Source organism: Camponotus vicinus, unplaced genomic scaffold (genome assembly GCF_025532165.1).
Source record: "Camponotus vicinus isolate PSW18456_S1 unplaced genomic scaffold, iyCamVici1.0 SCAF_3, whole genome shotgun sequence".
NCBI classification, from domain to species: domain Eukaryota; kingdom Metazoa; phylum Arthropoda; class Insecta; order Hymenoptera; family Formicidae; genus Camponotus; species Camponotus vicinus.
The window spans coordinates 14,767,547-14,787,750 of record NW_028141967.1 but is presented as its reverse complement, the minus strand read 5'-3'; the positions used below and the strand labels follow the sequence as shown (position 1 = coordinate 14,787,750).

General features: G+C 30.6%; 2 protein-coding genes across 4 annotated transcripts in view; one reads left to right on the top strand and one right to left on the bottom strand.

Annotated features, from left to right (window-relative positions):
• The window catches only part of Spri (Src homology 2 domain-containing protein sprint), a 323,123-nt gene that overhangs the window by 81,320 nt on the left and 221,599 nt on the right, over positions 1–20,204 (top strand). The gene's annotated exons all lie outside the window — the stretch shown is intronic.
• Positions 7,823–12,344, bottom strand: LOC145968553 (uncharacterized). Its single transcript, XM_083094111.1, has 5 exons — positions 12,236–12,344; positions 10,583–10,664; positions 10,109–10,155; positions 8,369–8,486; positions 7,823–8,111 (listed from the first exon to the last, which is right to left on the bottom strand). The coding sequence occupies exons 1-5, from the start codon at positions 12,266–12,268 to the stop codon at positions 8,023–8,025; spliced, it is 369 nt and encodes a 122-aa protein (XP_082950237.1). The 5' UTR covers positions 12,269–12,344; the 3' UTR covers positions 7,823–8,022.

Genomic DNA, 20,204 nt, shown 5'->3' with positions numbered 1-20,204 from the left:
TATTTTGCAGTGTCTATTAATTTCTTTTATAAATAAAGGAGTTGTTTTTAAAATTGATATTGCTCGGATTAGCAGCAAACAAGTTTATCTTTATGCTTTACTTGATCATCGCATTAGTTTTTGCTCGATTATTTGCGAAAGAGCTCTCATTACAGTCGATTTCCGCAACTCAAAAATAATAGCGTAGTTTATATAATACAACTACATGCAGACATGAGATTTTAATACTTTTAATTTTCTCTTCTCGGAATTTATAGGAATGATGCATATTACGTATCACTATCTTTTTGAACTTGAATTATTACATTGATTGGATTATTATTATTATGGTTGTCGTCGTTCAATATAGGTAAACTTTATATATAATGATTGTCATGAATATCATATGATATGACAAATTTTTCGCAATTTATTTTCAAGAAAGATATATTTTTTGCATTTGCTTCATTTAAATAGTCTATTGAAATTAGAAATAAAAGTGATTAATGTGGTTTGGAAATACAATGTCTATGAAAAATAAAGAGCGTAACTTTTTTTAACTGTAAAAATACTTTAAAAAATATTTTGTAATTATTCTATTAGAATATTTATTTTTTTTACATTATAAATAATTTAATTAATAACATAAGAAAATAATTTTGTGGCCATTTAAATTAATTTCGTGAAAAGTTCGTGTAAGAGAAGTTATTTTATTGTTAGAAGAAATTTTTAAAGTGTTTTTGCACAACTATTTGATATATATATATGTGTGTGTGTGTGTGTGTGTGTGTGTGTGTGTGTGTGTGTGTGTGTGTGTGTGTGTGTGTGTGTACATATACATACATATACATATACGTACAGTATAATTCGATTTATAATAAGTTTAACTGAATATAATATTTGAACTCTATATTTTAAAAATATAATGTAATTTAATAACCTATTCTTAAAAAAGATATATTAAATCGATATTGAAATACATCGAAGTTCTCCCGAAGATATCGAATTTTATTACTGTTTTTTTCCATGACGATAATATTAGTTCTTTTGCTATGTGTATTTTGTGAGCTTCGAAATTTGAATTTGCAGAGAATTAATGACAATATGAGCTATTCGTTTAATATGTTTTATGATTTACTACTTTTGAAAAATGAAGTAAATTGTAACATATTTTTTTAATGCGTTTTATGATATACTACTTTTGAAAAATGAAATAAATTGTAACATATTTTTTTCTAATTTATAATATATAGAATAACTGTTATTACATAAAAATTTGAAATGATTTTCTTCAACTATATAAGTCCGTAGATTACGTGTTTATATTTATCCGTATCTAATTATACTTTTATGTAATGACATACTTCCTTTTTAATTTTAGGTTTTTTAAATTGAGATTTATTAAATAATAGAGGATATAATATATATATATATATATATATATATATATATATATATATATATTATATCCTCTATAAATGACAAACGTATAATGTGCGATATTTTAATATTTATTTAATGCAAAAATATTTAAAAAATTATAAGTCTAAATATGCATTATAATTATTCAAATTGTAATGTATGTAATCGTATTAAAATGCATTATTTCCGAGTTGAAAATTAATTTTCTTCTACTTACGTAAGGAAGAAACAATTTTTTTGCTTATTACGTCAATTGTAATTTATATGATTAGAACATTATTTAAATGTTTGATAAAGATCAAAATTACTGAATATTAATGTTAATTTTATGCTGATAATTAAGGTAGGTTAATAATTTGCGTAATTATTGTTTTTTATTATTTCGAGAATCTATTGCTTTGATTATACAGGCCTGCGAGGTTCAGTTACAAAAAGCAAAGTAGGTGAATCTAATAGATTTTTTGACGCTGAAAACGAATCTGGCCGTAGAATTTCAGCACGTCGGGTTTTTGAGTAATTTAGTTTATATAGTTGAATGGCCCAAAAATCGCTATTTTGGCCAATTTCATAAATTTATTGTAGAGAAACCAAATTTTTTGAAATAGTTCCAATGTCATCGTATAGTATTCACTTTTACCTTTCAATCCACTTTCAATTACCGCCGCACGATTTTTTTTCGTTGATATATAAGTATGAAGTTATAAGAAAATTTACATTAAAGAAAATTTACATAGACATTAATATGATAGATCCATCATCTTGAAATTTGAAAAGACTGACATATGTCAGGTTCGGTTGCCCAAAAAGGTATTGCAAAGAAATATCTAATACAGTTGTTATACATTTTGACATTTTTCTAAATTTTATGCCTTTTTATTGTGATTCCATCCGCCATATTGGATGTGCCATTTTTAATTTCAAAAGGTGACAGAAGGTATTTAAAAATGTGTGTTTTTACCTTAATTTTGATTCGTAGTGACATAGAGAGGTGGCACGGTTGGTTTAGAATGGCTTATTGGATCCTGTGCATGACCGGTCTTATAATTTGTATTATATTTGAGCAAAAAAAAACGTGCAGCGGTAATCGAAAATGGATTTGAAAGATGAAAGTGAGTACTATACGATGCCATTGACAGGAATATTAAAAAAAATTTGGTTTCTCCACAATAAATTCATGAAATTGGTAAAAATAATGATTTTTGGGCCATTCAACTACAAATTACTCAATAAGCTGACGCGCTGGAGAAATTCTGCGGCCAGATTCATTTTCAGAGTCACAAAATCTATCAGATTCACCTATTGTGTTTTTTGTAACTGACAAAAGCTTAAATTTCGCAGACCTGTGTTATTATTTAATGTTGATTTGACAATGCTTGATTAAATGAGGAATAATTTTCTTATGTAAATATATGTAGAACTATTAAATTGGCCTTATGCACGTAACAAATAATTCAATACTGGGACTGGGTACCTTTGCAAAATATAATTTGTTATAAATAACAATATGTGATTCGATACATAAACTGTATGACAATTAAGCTTATGAATGAAATTTAATTAAATTTGAATACAGTTGACTCATCTAAATTAACGTTATATATTTTTCAAAGTAGCTTTCTTCTTATGTACATTTATTGCAACAATTAATTTTTTATCGTTAAAAGTATCCTAAAAATTGTTCTATTAAAATGTCATTGAAGATATCGATTGAGATTTTTTCTCTGACTCAATAATTATTTATATTACTTTAGAATATAGTGGCACACGACAATATATTTTTCTTTCGGTTTTTCGACATTTACAGTAATTCGAAGTTAAATGAATCAGTGATTGAGATAAATCACTATTTGAAGTTTTAAAAATCGATATCAATAGTCGATATCGATAATATATATATCGATAGTATATTATATATGACTACCCCTAACTTGAATACAGGCTTCAACACGTCTCATCATAGATTGTCTGACTTTTTCAAAAATTCCAGGTATTGCTCGAATTTCCCGGTAACCATCTTCAACACGTTGACGAAGTATCTCGACGTTGTCAATGGATGTTTTGTATACAGGGTGACCCATTTTAACTTAGGCAGCCAAATAACTCGAAAAATAAGCAAGATAGAGAAAAATGTTTTAGACAAAAGTTGTATGGTTTCGAGGGGGCCATAAGATGGTATCATTGGTTTGACCTTGAAGAGTCATTTGAAGGTCACGTGAAGGTCACTTCAATTTTTTTAAATGGAATACCCTATATATTTTTGTACATTCTTGTAGCTTATTTCGAGAGCTTTCCAAAACACTATAATTAAGTACCTTTCCGTTAAGTACTTTTTGAGTTATGATGCTTGAAATAATTTCTTAATTTTACATAAACCGTAAAATATCTTGTAAAATATTCATTTTTCGATTATCTTACCTTAATACTTTTATGTACAAAATAATGAGAGGAATCAATTGGTGTAAAGAAAACACATAGTTGTTTTTAAGAAAAAATATGGAATTGTTAATTGCAAATTACATATTTTTTCTTCGAAACAACTATGTGTTTTCTTTACACCAATTGATTCCTCTCATTATTTTGTACATAAAACTATTAAGGTAAGGTAATCGAAAAATGAATATTTTACAAGATATTTTACGGTTTATGTAAAATTAAGAAATTATTTCAAGCCTCATAACTCAAAAAGTACTTAACGAAAATGTACTTAATTATAGTGTTTTGGAAAGCTCTCGAGATGAGCTACAAGAATGTACAAAAATATATAGGATGTTCCATTTAAAAAAATTGAAGTGACCTTCACGTGACCTTCAAATGACTCTTCAAGGTCAAACCAATGATACCATCTTATGGCCCCCTCGAAACCATACAACTTTTGTCTAAAACATTTTTCTCTATCTTGCTTATTTTTCGAGTTATTTGGCTGCCTAAGTTAAAATGGGTCACCCTGTATATGTTTATATGAACTTTTTCTCTTATTTTTGTGTCCTAAATCCACCATTGCAATACTTCCCACTTTTTAGGATATAAGAATATACTAAAAATATACTAAAAATATACTGAAAAATCATTATGAATTTTATATAAAAAAATAATTAATTTAATAATAAAAGTACTAAAATTAACGACAAATTAAAAAAATTAATTGTTGTAATGGTATACAATTGATAGAGAATGAGAAATGTTTACTAATTTTAATTGCTTCCTTTATAATTTATACATCCATACACATTAAACATTGCATATGCTATATACATTGCATATACAGGGTGTCCGTTTTATCCCCTGCCCCAAAAAAACCATAAGTAAATCTCGTTAAACCGAACTAAAAAGTCATATACCATTTTGAAATGCACCACGTAAAATTTGAGATAATTAATTTTAAAAAATCGGCCAATGCGCGTGGCTAGAAGCGCACGCCGCCATCATGTTTCGGAGAGTCCGTCTACCGCTCCCTCCCCACTCGCCGCTTCGTCGCGTGCCGCCATTATGTTACAGTGAGATCGTCTTTTCCGCCGCGCGCTTCTAGCCACACACGATTGGCCGATCTTTTTTAATTAATATTTCGAATTTTACATGATGCATTTCAAAATGGTATATGTCAGTATGACGAATGATTCGAATCTAAATTTGCAATTTTAAAATGTTTAATTTTTTCTTCACAATTTACGCATTTTTTGATCTGATTATGGCATTCTTTCGTCACATGCTGTTCTGCGCAATTTCCACACGTTTCTTTTCTTGTGCAATCCTTCGCAAAATGATAAAATCCACAACATTTATAGCACCTTAAAATCCCTATATATATTCATGGACTTTACAAATTTTTCATCCTATCTTCACTTTTCCTAGCTCCAACAGCATCTCACGAATTTCAGGATTCACTTCAGCTATAATCACTACTCCTCTCGACCTTTCCTTTGTTAACTTATGTATTATCTTCCCTGATATATCTTCCTTAAGTCCATTTTGATCCTTTATTTTTCTCCAAAAATCTTTCATTTTCAATGTCCTCCTTATCAACATCAACAATCCTTAACTTTAACCTTTTCTTCATTGGTGATTGAATTACATATTTTCCTCCCAGATTTTTCTCAACTTCCTCCTTTAGCTTGTCCGCTTGGGTTTTATTTTCACATGCTATCACTACTGCTCCTCTTGTTATTCTTTTCATCTTTGTAATTCCTACTTCTAATTTCGATATATCAATTTTATTTTTGATATCTCTCTTTGTAGCTTCGCTAGATTTTCCTTCTTCTTCCTGTCTTGGTTTAATAATAATTACAGACTCACGTTCATTCTTTACAGCTCCACTATAAGTTCCTGTATTTACAACTCCCAGTTCCGTACTCGACCTTGGCACAATGTTTCTAACTTCTTGTATTTCTTTCTTCACCACTTCGCTGACAATCAACTTTAATTCTGTTGTTTTCCGGTGTTGGATTTCTTGTCTTACTTTATCCAATTCCTCATAGACAACTTTTCTAATTACTTCCTTTCCTATAATTTCATCTTTGATTTCCTTCATTAGTTTATACATATTATCTATCTTGCTATCCAGTAAACTTTCCGCCGTTAACAAATTTTGATCCATATGTTCATCTATATTATCCACTCTGCCAACCATTGAACTTCCCAGCATCCTACCGTCCTCTAGCAATTCACGCTCCTTGTCACTCTCCCTCACCGGAACGCAACCCTCATACGTTTTCTTAATTATGTATGTTTCCATTTTACCTTTGCAGGGCACTAATTCGTTCGAAGCATTATGTTGCCTGTAACAACTTGGATGGAAGCACCTGTCGCACGGCAAACATCTATACACCTCAGTTTTGACTTCCTTCCTGCATTGCCTACACACTATCGGTTCTTGAATTACCGCTTCCATAGGTGTCAATATTACCGACAGTACTAGATGATAAATTACATCACCATTACTCAGTGATGATCCACACAAATATGGCGACAGATTAGCGCATTCTAAGAAGCCACTTCTTTTCAGTCTTTATACTTTCAAGTTATTTGCCTCTATCTCTTAATAACGCTTATATAAGCACCTCCATCCAATGACTCACACTGACCACCAGGCTCAATATGCAGAACAGAGTTTCTTCCTCTTTAATCACTATCTTTTACAGAGCACGATATGATACATCATCTTTCAAGAAGAGAGAGAGAGAGAGAGAGAGAGAGAGAGAGAGAGAGAGAGAGAGAGAGAGAGAGAGAGAGAGAGAGCGCGAGAGCGAGAGAGAGAGCGAGAGAGAGAGAGAGAGAGAGAGAGAGCGAGAGCGAGAGAGAGAGAGAGAGAGAGAGAGAGAGAGAGAGAGAGAGAGAGAGAGAGAGAGAGAGAGAGAGAGAGAGAGAGAGAGAGAGAGAGAGAGAGAGAGCGAGAGCGAGAGAGAGAGAGAGAGAGAGAGAGAGAGAGAGAGAGAGAGAGAGAGAGAGAGAGAGAGAGAGAGAGAGAGAGAGAGAGAGAGAGAGAGAGAGATGTATCAAAATTCTGAGAAAGTGCGAGCTTCAAATTTATTTAAAATTGTTTTTTTTTTTTTAACAAAATTATCAGAATTATTTTTCTTACTGTATTTTCCTTGGATATATTATAAATTTTGTTAATTTGTATACTGTTTTCCACTTACCAAAAAACACGCTATGAGTATAAAATTCTTCATTCTACCGTTTCTCGAGTATTCTGATAATGAAATATATTGTTTCTACTTCTTTCTTAGACTATTGCGCATTGATACTCAACTGCGTATACATCAAACACAATTGCTGGGCATTAATTGCACACTATTTACATGTATACTAAAAAACTAGTATCAATTTGTTATAAGTGATATACATTACATTAAAAATTTTAATCTAGTTGATTTTTAATCATATGAATAAATTTATATGAATACTAAATAAATGGAACGTAAAGATATTGAGAATGAAACGTTTATTATTTTTTGTTTATTTATAAATACCTAAAACAAAAATTGCATTGCAAATTACAAAATACAACTTAAGATTTAAAAAGAATATATTTTATAATAATTTTAATTATGTTCATAAAAAACCCATAACTTGTTTATAAAAATTTATATAACACGGAAGATATAACATTTATTATTATAAACGATTAAAATAATATAAATTATAATAATTTATTTTTTACTACATATAAAAGGTTTTAAAATTTCTTATAACAGTGTATAACAGTATTAATTATTATAAATAATATTTTATTATATGTAATAATTTATAATGAAATTTAAATATTATATTATAAATTTAATTTTATATAGATATTTATAATAATTTTATAATAATATATTTTTTATACGAGCTTTTATAAAGGAAATAATATTCTTATAATATTTTAATTGTATCATAATATTAATACTGGAGACAGGTTTTTTTTATAATTTCTAAGAGAGGATTAAGTGTTATATTTTATTGAATACAAGCATACAACAAAATTAATTACAATTCATAAGACAAGAAGATTTTATATATAATCTTCGAGAATGTATAGTTATAAAATCAGAATTATTAATATTTAATCATATACGCGAGATTGCTACATTACTTATTAGTTTATATGAATACTACGCAAGAGAAAAAATGTACTTTCTTCCTTTATTGAGGCTTATCGAATAGCTTTGATACATGTGTTGCGCACCGTACAGCCATCATAGTCTTTTCATCATTGCTTCCTCCTGATTGGGCTTCATATAAAATATGCAATTAATATATGCAATTTGAAATAAAGTAAGTTGTTGAAAATAATTTAGCTTTACAAAATAATTACTATGTATAATTTTAATGAATTATTCATAATACAGAAGAATTATTTATTTATTAATATTATTCATAATACAGAAGAAGAAAATTTTCTTTTAAATATAATTTCTAATTGTAAAGAAAAAAGATTACAGATCATTAAAAAATTACTATATACTGAATATCTATATGTTTTATTTACCTTGCTGAAGACATGTGGAAGAGATGTCTTTCGCTTCCTTCAACTTGGCCGCATCGGAAATGAGTTTATCATAATTAGCAAAAAGTTTTTCTTTGTTGATTAAACCTTGTTCGTCGATCTGAAAGATCGATAAAATTGTATTATTTATTTATTATTAACAAATTTCAAGAAGATATAAGTTTACAAAAATCATTCAAATAATATATATTTTTAAAAAATATGCTATTAAAGCGATTGAAGATATATATTTTTGTATAATTAATATAAAAACTATATTTATACGATACACAGAATTGTAAATTACGATCGAAAAATTTCATGAAATTAAATGAGACATGTAATATTATCTTTTATGTCTTTTAGTCTCCTTTACAAAATGTAAAAGATCACATCAGTTTGTAAATAACTCATTGCTGGAATTGTCAATCGCTTTTACTTCACATTTTTGAGAACTTTAATTGTGGACAATTCCAATAGTAGAGCAATTGCTTAAAAGTATTATTACACACACACACACACACACACACACACACACACACACACACACACACACACACACACACACACACACACACACACACACACGCACGCACGCACGCACGCACGCACGCACGCACGCACACACGCACACGCACACGCAAATAATATTTCAAATTATGTATTTTTAAAAAATCTGTAATTATACAGTCTGATAATTTTTTGCGATCCCGAAGGGTGAAGGTAGATTGACTCAAATTAAGAAGGAAGGTCCTCTATTGTTATTAACGAAAAATTAATTAAAGAAGCTCAGCCAATTCGTGCAAGTATAAGCGCGCGGCGAGAAAGGCCGTCTCACTGTAACTTGATACTAGGCGCGCGACGAAGCGATGGGGGACGCTCTCCAAAACATGATGGCGGCGCGCAGCGTTTCAGCGTTACGTTTAGTGAATAAGCTCCGCCCACCACTTCGTCGAGCGCTTAATATCAAGTTACAGTGGGACGGCCTTTTTCGCCGCGCGCTCATTCTTGCACAGATTGGCTGAGCTTCTTTAATTAATTTTTCATTAATTATTGCGAATATCGCAAAACAGTAGAGGACCTTTCTTCTTAATTTGATATGATCTACCTTCACACTTCGGGATTGCAAAAAGTTATCAGACATCCTATATAATAAATATATGTCTGCAATCATATAAATGTATACATTGCTGTTGTTGTTTTATAAGGGAATAATTTATTTCTCTCTTCATAAATAAATTAACTATGTATCGCAATTAATTTTAAGATTTTCCACTTTATTAATACTATTATTATTTTAATTTTCCAAATTCTTTTTCATTACGAAAATTAGCATGTCAATAATTAATTGTTAATGATACTCCAAATTAGTTGCGAGTAAAAATAATCGATAATTATGCTGCTAAACAAAATTTTGAAACAAATTAAAATTAAATTTTATTAAAATTTAAATTTGAATATGATTTAAATATTATAAATGTTAGAATCGATATGCTAATATTGAAAATTATATTAAGAATTATTAGTAAAGAAATGTTATAATTTTTATTATTTTGACATATTTATAATTAATTTTATTTATTGTACAAAATAATAAATCACTTCTTCTTTACTTCGGTACGAAACATTTTCATATCTTTTATTATTTGAACCTAAATATCTAAATACCTTATCATGTTTTATTAACTTTATTTATATTATAGTTTGTTTCTCTAATTTTTATATGTGTATATACATACGTACCACATTGTCCTTTTCCAACATACATTTAATTACTTCCGGTGTCCATTCTAAAATATATGAATTACAAATTTAATAATACAACTTCATGTATGCTTATAATTTGACAATTAAATTTATATAAATGTAAAGTTATTTAAAATTATTTAAATATAACAATTTATTTATAACTATTTGTTTAATGTTATCTTCTGCAAAGCATAATCGTTAATGCAAAAAATTTGTAGTATATTAAATTAGTTTTAATATATTAATATTACTAGTCTGAAGAGAAAAAATTATATCTTTGCTCTCTTTTCCACTTTAAAAGAAAAATATTAAGGAGTTTTGAAAACGCCTATTGTGATTATATTTATGATAAAAGTTATATTTGAAAATTGTGAAATACAAATTTTTTATTCAATAAATATAATTTTTTAATTTATAGTTTATATTTATTTAATTCCAATATTTAATTGTGACATTATCGATATTTACCCTGCACATTAAATTCTTTGGTACAACTTGCATAATTATTGTACGTCTGTGTTACTTTAGGATCAACAGCATAGGAAATTGTCTGAAAAATATAAAGGAGAAAGAGAATTGCTATCTTTATATTTTCTGATATCATTCATACGTATATCATTATTATTCTTATATATATTATCATTCTTATTTTTAATATTATCAATATTATTTAACTTTATATTTGTATCTCTAGTTTCCAATGTTGACAAGTTATTTCAAATATTATTGAGCAGACTAATTACATTTAATGCACACATATTTCATATTTATTTAAAAAAGCCTTTATTTTTGATCTATTCGTATTAAAAAAGAAATATTTATTGATAATACATAGAAAAATACCAGAATCAGTACTTTTACAAAAGAAACTTTTCAAGTACATACAAATCAATGTGTATGCGCGTGCGTGCGCACGCATGTGTGTGTCAAGAAATATATTGTTGTATACATTATATATACATTAACATATTAATATGATACATAAAATTATAAATAAATGTATAATTTATACATATATACATATATATATATATATATATATATATATATATATATAAAATATATATATTTATGTACTATTTATCTTCAATTTTATCATGAATTGTAGAAAATAGAAAATTGGGAAATTACAATATATTGAGAAATTAGAAATTACATTATATTGAGAAATTATAATTATAGAATACAATTATATTGGACATAATTAAAAAAATAATATTTTATATATTTATGCATAATTTTTTATATATAAATTTGTAGTATAATACTAGGCACTATAATTTAAGAAAATTAAGAACTTTGCATTAACATATAATGATATAACAATAATTAAATATATATATATATATATATATAAACGATTGTAGAATAAATGATAATAAGAAGACTAAAAATGAAAATAATCTATTTATAAGCAACTTTTTGTCCCTATAATTTTATTTAAACTAAACAAAATTTTATTTTTATTGATTTTATTGTAGTTTTAAATTGATATGTGAAATAAAATGTCAAATTCTCGAAACAGAGCAGATTGTCTTTAAGAAATAAGGGATTAAATTTACAAATTTGTTTACAAATGTTTTGAATTTTTTTCGATTTATGCGAATTTCAATAAAAGATTTTAAACAAAAATTTTTATATAACGGTTTTTTTTGTTATTATATAAATTATAATTTATTTTGTTGACTTACTGTATATATGAAGTTTATTCAACATTTTTTACAAGTTTTCTTAAGTTTTTCATGTATCTATAGGATTATAATAATTAAAGAAAAGAATCAATATGGGAATCCAAAATCGTATTTAGCGACAATTACAATAGATCGTTACATGATTTGCATATTATGATATAGAAAGATACGACGTTAGTGTTTATAAAAATTTGTATGGAGAGATATCAAATTTAACAGAATCAAATTTTTAATTTTAAAAAACAAAAATTCTATTGTAGTTATAATATATCAAAATTCCAGAGTGCAAAAAGAGCGCGAAAAAGTAGGAGTACAATATTGCATATTTTCTTTAATGATTTAAATAAAGAAAAAAATAGCAAAATTATTCCTTTCATTTGATCACATATTGTCTCAGAAACGACTAATTCATGTATTGCTTTCCACTTACCAGGAAACACGCCAAAAGTGCGAGAGTTTTCATTTTATTGGTTTGGAATGTAAGATACACCGATTCTAGTATTTCCTTACACTTCGATACTTCAATTGATACGCATGAATATTTCAGTTGTATTTATATGTTGTACTTATTATGTGTTGTATTTATAAAAACCGGTTGATGATATAAAATTATTGACCACAGTAATTTGATTTTAATCGATTTATTGACATCATATATTGAATAATAATTAAGCGAAACAAAAAAGAACTTAGACGGAGAAAATGTAAAATGTTGGCTATTTATTTTTAATATAAAAATATGAAATTAAGATCAAGTAATCTATAAGTTTTATGTTTTATATAGATATATTGAAAACAATATTAGTAAAGAAAAATAAAAGCTAAAAATAAAAGATAAAAGCCATATATATACAGGGTGACCCATTTTAACTTAGGCAGCCAAATAACTCGAAAAATAAGCAAGATAGAGAAAAATGTTTTAGACAAAAGTTGTATGGTTTCGAGGGGGCCATAAGATGGTATCATTGGTTTGACCTTGAAGAGTCATTTGAAGGTCACGTGAAGGTCACTTCAATTTTTTTAAATGGAATACCCTATATATTTTTGTACATTCTTGTAGCTTATTTCGAGAGCTTTCCAAAACACTATAATTAAGTACCTTTCCGTTAAGTACTTTTTGAGTTATGATGCTTGAAATAATTTCTTAATTTTACATAAACCGTAAAATATCTTGTAAAATATTCATTTTTCGATTATCTTACCTTAATACTTTTATGTACAAAATAATGAGAGGAATCAATTGGTGTAAAGAAAACACATAGTTGTTTTTAAGAAAAAATATGGAATTGTTAATTGCAAATTACATATTTTTTCTTCAAAACAACTATGTGTTTTCTTTACACCAATTGATTCCTCTCATTATTTTGTACGTAAAAGTATTAAGGTAAGATAATCGAAAAATGAATATTTTACTAGATATTTTACGGTTTATGTAGAATTAAGAAATTATTTCAAGCCTCATAACTCAAAAAGTACTTAACGAAAAGGTACTCAATTATAGTGTTTTGGAAAGCTCTCGATGTCAGCTACAAGAATGTGCAAAAATATATAGGGTATTCCATTTAAGAAATTTAAGGTGACCTTTATGTGACCTTCAAATGACTGTTCAAGGTCAAATCATTATCACCATCTTATGGCCCCCTCGAAACCAAACAACTTTTGTCTGAAATATTTTTCTCTCCCGGGCTTGGTTTTCGAGATATTCGACTGGTCGGATTAAAATGAAACACCCTGTATATATATATATATATATATATATATATATATATATACAGAGGATCCCATTTTAAATAATACGCTCAAATATCTCCGAAACAGTGCGTTAAATAAAAAAATGTTTCAAACAAAAGTTATATGGCTTGAAGGGGGCCATCAGATGGTGGCAATGATTTGACCTTGGAGAGTCATTTGAAGGTCACGTGAAGGTCATCGTCAATTTCTTAAATGGAACCCCCTATTTTTTATTGCATATTCTTGTAGCTTAATTCGAGAGCTTCCTAAAACAATATAATAAAATATTTTTCCCTCAAGTACTTTTTGAGTTATAAAGCTTGAAATCATTTCTTAATTTTACATAAACCGTAAAATATCTTGTAAAATATTCATTTTTCGATTATCTTAACTTAATATTTTTATGTACAAAATAGTGACAGGAATCAATTGGTGTAAAGAAAACACATAGTTATTTTTAAGAAAAAAAATATAATTGTTAATTGCAAATTACATATTTTTTCTTCGAAACAATTATGTGTTTTCTTTACACCAATTGATTCCTCTCATTATTTTGTACATAAAAGTATTAAGTTTAGATAATCGAAAAATGAATATTTTACAAGATATTTTACGGTTTATGTAAAATTAAGAAATGATTTCAAACCTCATAACTCGAAAAGTACTTAATGAAAACTAACTTAATTATAGTGTTTTGGAAAGTTCTCGAGATGAGCTACAAGAATATGTAAAAGCATATAGGGTATCCCATTTAGAAAGTTGGAGGTAACCTTCACGTGACTTTCAGCTGACTCTTCAAGGTCAAACTAATGGCACCGTCTTATGTCATCCTCAAAACCATACAACTATTGTCTGAAACATTTTTCTCAATCTCTTTTACTTTAAGAGATATTCAGCTGCATCACTTAAAATGACACACTCTGTATATATACAGGGTGACCCATTTTAACTTAGGCAGCCAAATAACTCGAAAAATAAGCACACTACGAAAAAATGTTTAGAATCAAAATTTTGTCATTTCGAGGGGGACGTACAATGACGTTAAAATGAGCCCCCCCACCCCTCCCCCTGGGCGGTGAGGGGGGGCAAGTTTGAAATCTTAAATGGGAACCCCTATTTTTTATTGCATATTCGGAATCTTTGGCTAAAAACACATACAATTTGTCTGAAACATTTTTCTCGATTCATGATAGATGGCGCTGTAATCGACGAAATTCAATTTCTTCGATTTCTCTTACTGAGAACCCATGCTTACGATTCTGCAATAAATTAACAATAAAAATACCACGTTTTCATTGTTAATACTCGAAATTAGTCTTAAAACAAACTTCTCATTATTTTTTATTACTCATTAATTACTTCTCAAGAAACTGCTTTTAGCGTAACCCAGGAACAACGTCGTGGACGTAGCAGTTTTCTGTTCCCTTCGGGGTGCTTGATTAACGTGAGTCCCCTCGCCTCTCACAATTCGGGGTGCTTGAACGTGTGGTAACCCAGCCAGTGAAGGCAAGGTCGTGTGGTGACCCAGCCAGTGAAGGCAAGGTCGTGTGGTGACCCAACCAGTTAAGGCAAGGTCAAGTAGTGACCCAGCCAGTGAAGGCAAGGTCGTGTGGTGACCCAACCAGTTAAGGCAAGGTCAAGTAGTGACCCAGCCAGTGAAGGCAAGGTCGTGTGGTGACCCAACCAGTTAAGGCAAGGTCAAGTAGTGACCCAGCCAGTGAAGGCAAGGTCGTGTGGTGACCCAACCAGTTAAGGCAAGATTGCATTGTTATCAGCTCTCTCCGCATGGAGGAGATGCTCAAAGTGTGCACCATTATTTTCTAAGGATAACAGTAATCGACAGCGAAAGTTACGTTGTACATTTTCTAGCATTAAAGGAGTTATAGCTTCACAAGCTCTTCTTATTCTTTCCATCATATTCAATCTTGTCGTTGGAGCTTTACTATACACTGCATCTTTAACGTATCCCCATAAAAAGAAATCAAGGGGGTTCAAATCCGGTGATCTCGGAGGCCACAGAACTGGTCCACCCCGCCCTATCCACCGATTTGGGAACCTTTGATTCAAAAACATCCGTACAATACGAGCATAATGAGCAGGAGCACCATCTTGTTGATACCATAAATTTAGTCTAACTGCAAGGGGAACATTCTCTAGGTATGCTGGCAAATCATTTTCAAGGAATTCTAAATACATTGGACTATTAATTGGACGTTCAAAAAAATGAGGTCCAATGACTTGGCCATTGCAAATGCCTACCCATACATATAAACTCCAACGATGTTGATTAAGCACCTCACGATACCAATGTGGATTTTCTGGTGACCAATAGTGGCAATTATGCCTATTGAGACTACCATTGCTGATGAATGTTGCTTCATCACTGAAACAAACATTACTAAAAAAATCTGGATTCTGATCTAACATCTCAAGAGCCCATCTACAAAATTGTACTCTGAGTACGTAGTCGGCCTCACTTAATTCCTGTACCAGAGTAATATGATACGGATGGTAATTGACTGATCGTAACAATCTATGTGCCGTAGTTTGAGGGATTCCCAGTTCTCGTTCTATTTGACGGGTACTAATATGGGGATTTTGATGAACCATAGCCAAAACTGCGAGCAATCTAGGGTCATTATTATTATGAAGTCTATTCCTTCGCCTTTCGCGATGAAGTGGATTATTACGAGATCTCCTTTCAATGTTTATAATTTGTTGATCAGTAGGATGGCGGCGATTTGGGAATCGCTCCGCATAAGTACGGGCAGTAAGTCTGTAATTTCTACCACATTCGCCAAAGGTTATAAGAATATCGACTACTTCTGTAGGCGTATAATTTGCCATTTTACCAGAATTTTATCAGAGTACAAATGTTAAAAAAATACATAAACACTTGTGACTTTGGCACTAAATGGACAAAATTTTGGAGGGATACTTAGAGGAACTCCATCAGATGGAAAGTCCAAAATGTCTCGGTACTTTGGACCATTCAAGTTGCCTAAAGGGCAGGTTACGCTAAAAGCAGTTTCTTGAGAAGTAATTAATGAGTAATAAAAAATAATGAGAAGTTTGTTTTAAGACTAATTTCGAGTATTAACAATGAAAACGTGGTATTTTTATTGTTAATTTATTGCAGAATCGTAAGCATGGGTTCTCAGTAAGAGAAATCGAAGAAATTGAATTTCGTCGATTACAGCGCCATCTATCATGAATCGAGAAAAATGTTTCAGACAAATTGTATGTGTTTTTAGCCAAAGATTCCGAATATGCAATAAAAAATAGGGGTTCCCATTTAAGATTTCAAACTTGCCCCCCCTCACCGCCCAGGGGGAGGGGTGGGGGGCTCATTTTAACGTCATTGTACGTCCCCCTCGAAATGACAAAATTTTGATTCTAAACATTTTTTCGTAGTGTGCTTATTTTTCGAGTTATTTGGCTGCCTAAGTTAAAATGGGTCACCCTGTATATATACATATATATATATACAGGGTGTAACTGAAAAAGCGCCCACGGAGCAAATAGCGTTATTCCTGATTAAAAATCGAAGTCAAAAGTTTGAAAGTTTTGAACCATTTTTTTCTATAATGCTTAATAAAGCGGTAATTATTGAGTAAAGAGCTCAAATAACAAAATAGCTTGTATCTTTGAAGATATTAGTCTTAGGATCCATGTTAATTAGACCTTTTCTTCTTGTTTTGATCAATACTACCTGCTATCAAAATGTGTGACCCTTTTTTTTTCAACACCCTGTATATATATATATATATATATATATATATATATATATATATATATATATACAGGGCGATCCTGAAAAACGTTATGTCTTTAAAATGACGTATTCCTGACACCATTCTAAGACAATTTTTCCTTTACCAAAATTTGATTTGAAGCGTAGTTTTTGAATTATGAGCAAAAATAGTTAGTAAATCACGCGTCGGGTACAGAAGGCAGGCAGGAGCGGCGCGGCGTGCCGCGAGCGCGGGCGCAGCTGACCGCCCGACGGGTGATTATCACCGCATGAGTCGCTAACTATTTTATCTTATAACATAAAATTATGCTTTAAATAAAATTTTGGTAAAGAAGAAAATGTCTTAGAATTACGTCAGAAATACGTGTTCCTTAAAATAACGTTATTATAATAATGAAAAGTTGTTCCGGATCGCCGGCCGTCCGACGTTGCAATCAGCTGATTGCTACACGCGATGTGTGTATGGCGGAGTGTGTGCGTAAGAGAGAGAGAGAGAGAGAGAGAAAGAAAGAGAGAGAGAGAGGGAGGGTAGGAGGGACAGCCATTCATACACACGCACGCACTTTTTTTCTCGCTCTCTTTCTCTCTTTTACGCAACACTCATACACTCTCTCATTCAGGCTCTCACTCACACTCTCTCGGTCACTCACTCACTCACTCACCTGCTTACTCACTTGCTTACTCACCTTGTAGCAGCGTAGCGAATCTTCATGCTATGTATTGTTGTTATCTGCTGCACGATTATGATTGCTAGAGATGCGCGACACATCGAAATTTTTTCGATTATTAGTCTCACACTCGATTGACACAATACAGATTACACGATAACGAGTTTACTGTTTATTCACTCACTATTGATTTATCGATACCAAAAATTACTTTCAAAGAAACGCGAATGCAAACAACACATGACTCGACGCGAAGCGACGGACCGCGGAGACTGCGCGACCACAAGAGTTATGTTGCGTTGATGAGAAACGCGACACGCGACATCTAACAAACGACTTGCGCGTGGCGCGTGATTGACGCGAGATAAGACGAACGATCGGCTAAAACCTTCGCATTGCGAATGCGGTAGAAAACATGAAACGTATAATAACATACTTAAAAAATTAATTATTTATTATAAATAATAACTATTTCTAATTATAATAAATAATTATTATTTTAAAAAGCATGTGTTGTACGTTATTACGTTTTCGAAATTATTGCATTCACGATGCGAAGATTTAAGTCAATCGCAAGAATAATGTAATTTTAATTACATTCGTCTTATCTCGCGTCAATCACGCGCCACGCGCAAGTCGTTTGTTAGATGTCGCGTTTCTGGCAACATAATTCTTGTGGACGCGCAGTCTCCGCGGTCCGTCGCTTCGCGTTGAGTCATGTGCTGTTTGCATTCGCGTTTCTTTGAAAGTAATTTTTGGTATCGATAAATCAATAGTGAGTGAATAAACAGTAAACTCGTTATCGTGTAATCTGTATTGTGTCAATCGAGTGTGAGACTAATAATCGAAAAAATTTCGATGTGTCGCGCATCTCTAGCAATCATAACCGTGCAGCAGATAACAATACATAGCATGAAGATTCGCTACGCTGCTACAAGGTGAGTGAGCAAGTGAGTAAGCAGGTGAGTGAGTGAGTGAGTGACCGAGAGAGTGTGAGTGAGGGACTGAATAAGAGAGTGTATGAGTGTTGCGTAAAAGAGAGAAAGAGAGCGAGAAAAAAAGTGCGTGCGTGTGTATGAATGTCTGTCCCTCCTACCCTCCCTCTCTCTGTCTTTCTCTCTCTCTCTCTCTCTCTCTCTCTCTCTCTCTCTCTCTCTCTTACGCACACACTCCGCCATACACACATCGCGTGTAGCAATCAGCTGATTGCAACGTCGGACGGCCGGCGATCCGGAACAACTTTTCATTATTAAAATAACGTTATTTTAAGGAACACGTATTTCTGACGTAATTCTAAGACATTTTCTTCTTTACCAAAATTTTATTTAAAGCATAATTTTATGTTATAAGATAAAATAGTTAGCGACTCATGCGGTGATAATCACCCGTCGGGCGGTCAGCTGCGCCCGCGCTCGCGGCACGCCGCGCCGCTCCTGCCTGCCTTCTGTACCCGACGCGTGATTTACTAACTATTTTTGCTCATAATTCAAAAACTACGCTTCAAATCAAATTTTGGTAAAGGAAAAATTGTCTTAGAATGGTGTCAGGAATACGTCATTTTAAAGACATAACGTTTTTCAGGATCGCCCTGTATATATATATACATACAGGGTGTAACTATACAGGGTATATATATATATATATATATATATATATATATAAATTAAAGTCAAATTCATTGAAAAATTCAATAAAAATTCTTAAGATTATTTTTCTTTTTCCATTTTTCAATGATAAAAAATTATTTCAGAAAAAATATATTGCCGAAAAAACTATAATTTATATATATATATGTTTTTTTATATTATATTAGTAGGATACTTTAGTATAATGTTATTTTTTATATTATATAGTTGTATCGACATTTTTTCCTTCTAGAATTGTATAGTAGTTAATGACACTAAACAGTATAAGATTTGCGCCGTTTTTGCATCCTTGTAAACTTCTGTGATATGACTCGCTGCAATTAGAGAAACAAAGTTCTTTATTGTTTTCTTTTACAAGTTATTGCAATTTAAAGATATGCTACGTTAATTCTAATTAATACATTATTGTATTTATTATAGTAATGATTAGTAATAATTAATGATATAATTAGCAACATATATAATAATATCACATGCTTGTATATGTATGTATGTATATAGGGTGTATCCTAAAAAGTGGGAAGTATTGCAATGGTGGATTCAGGACACAAAAATAAGAGAAAAAGTTCATATAAACATATGTCCGATATGATCTTGTTT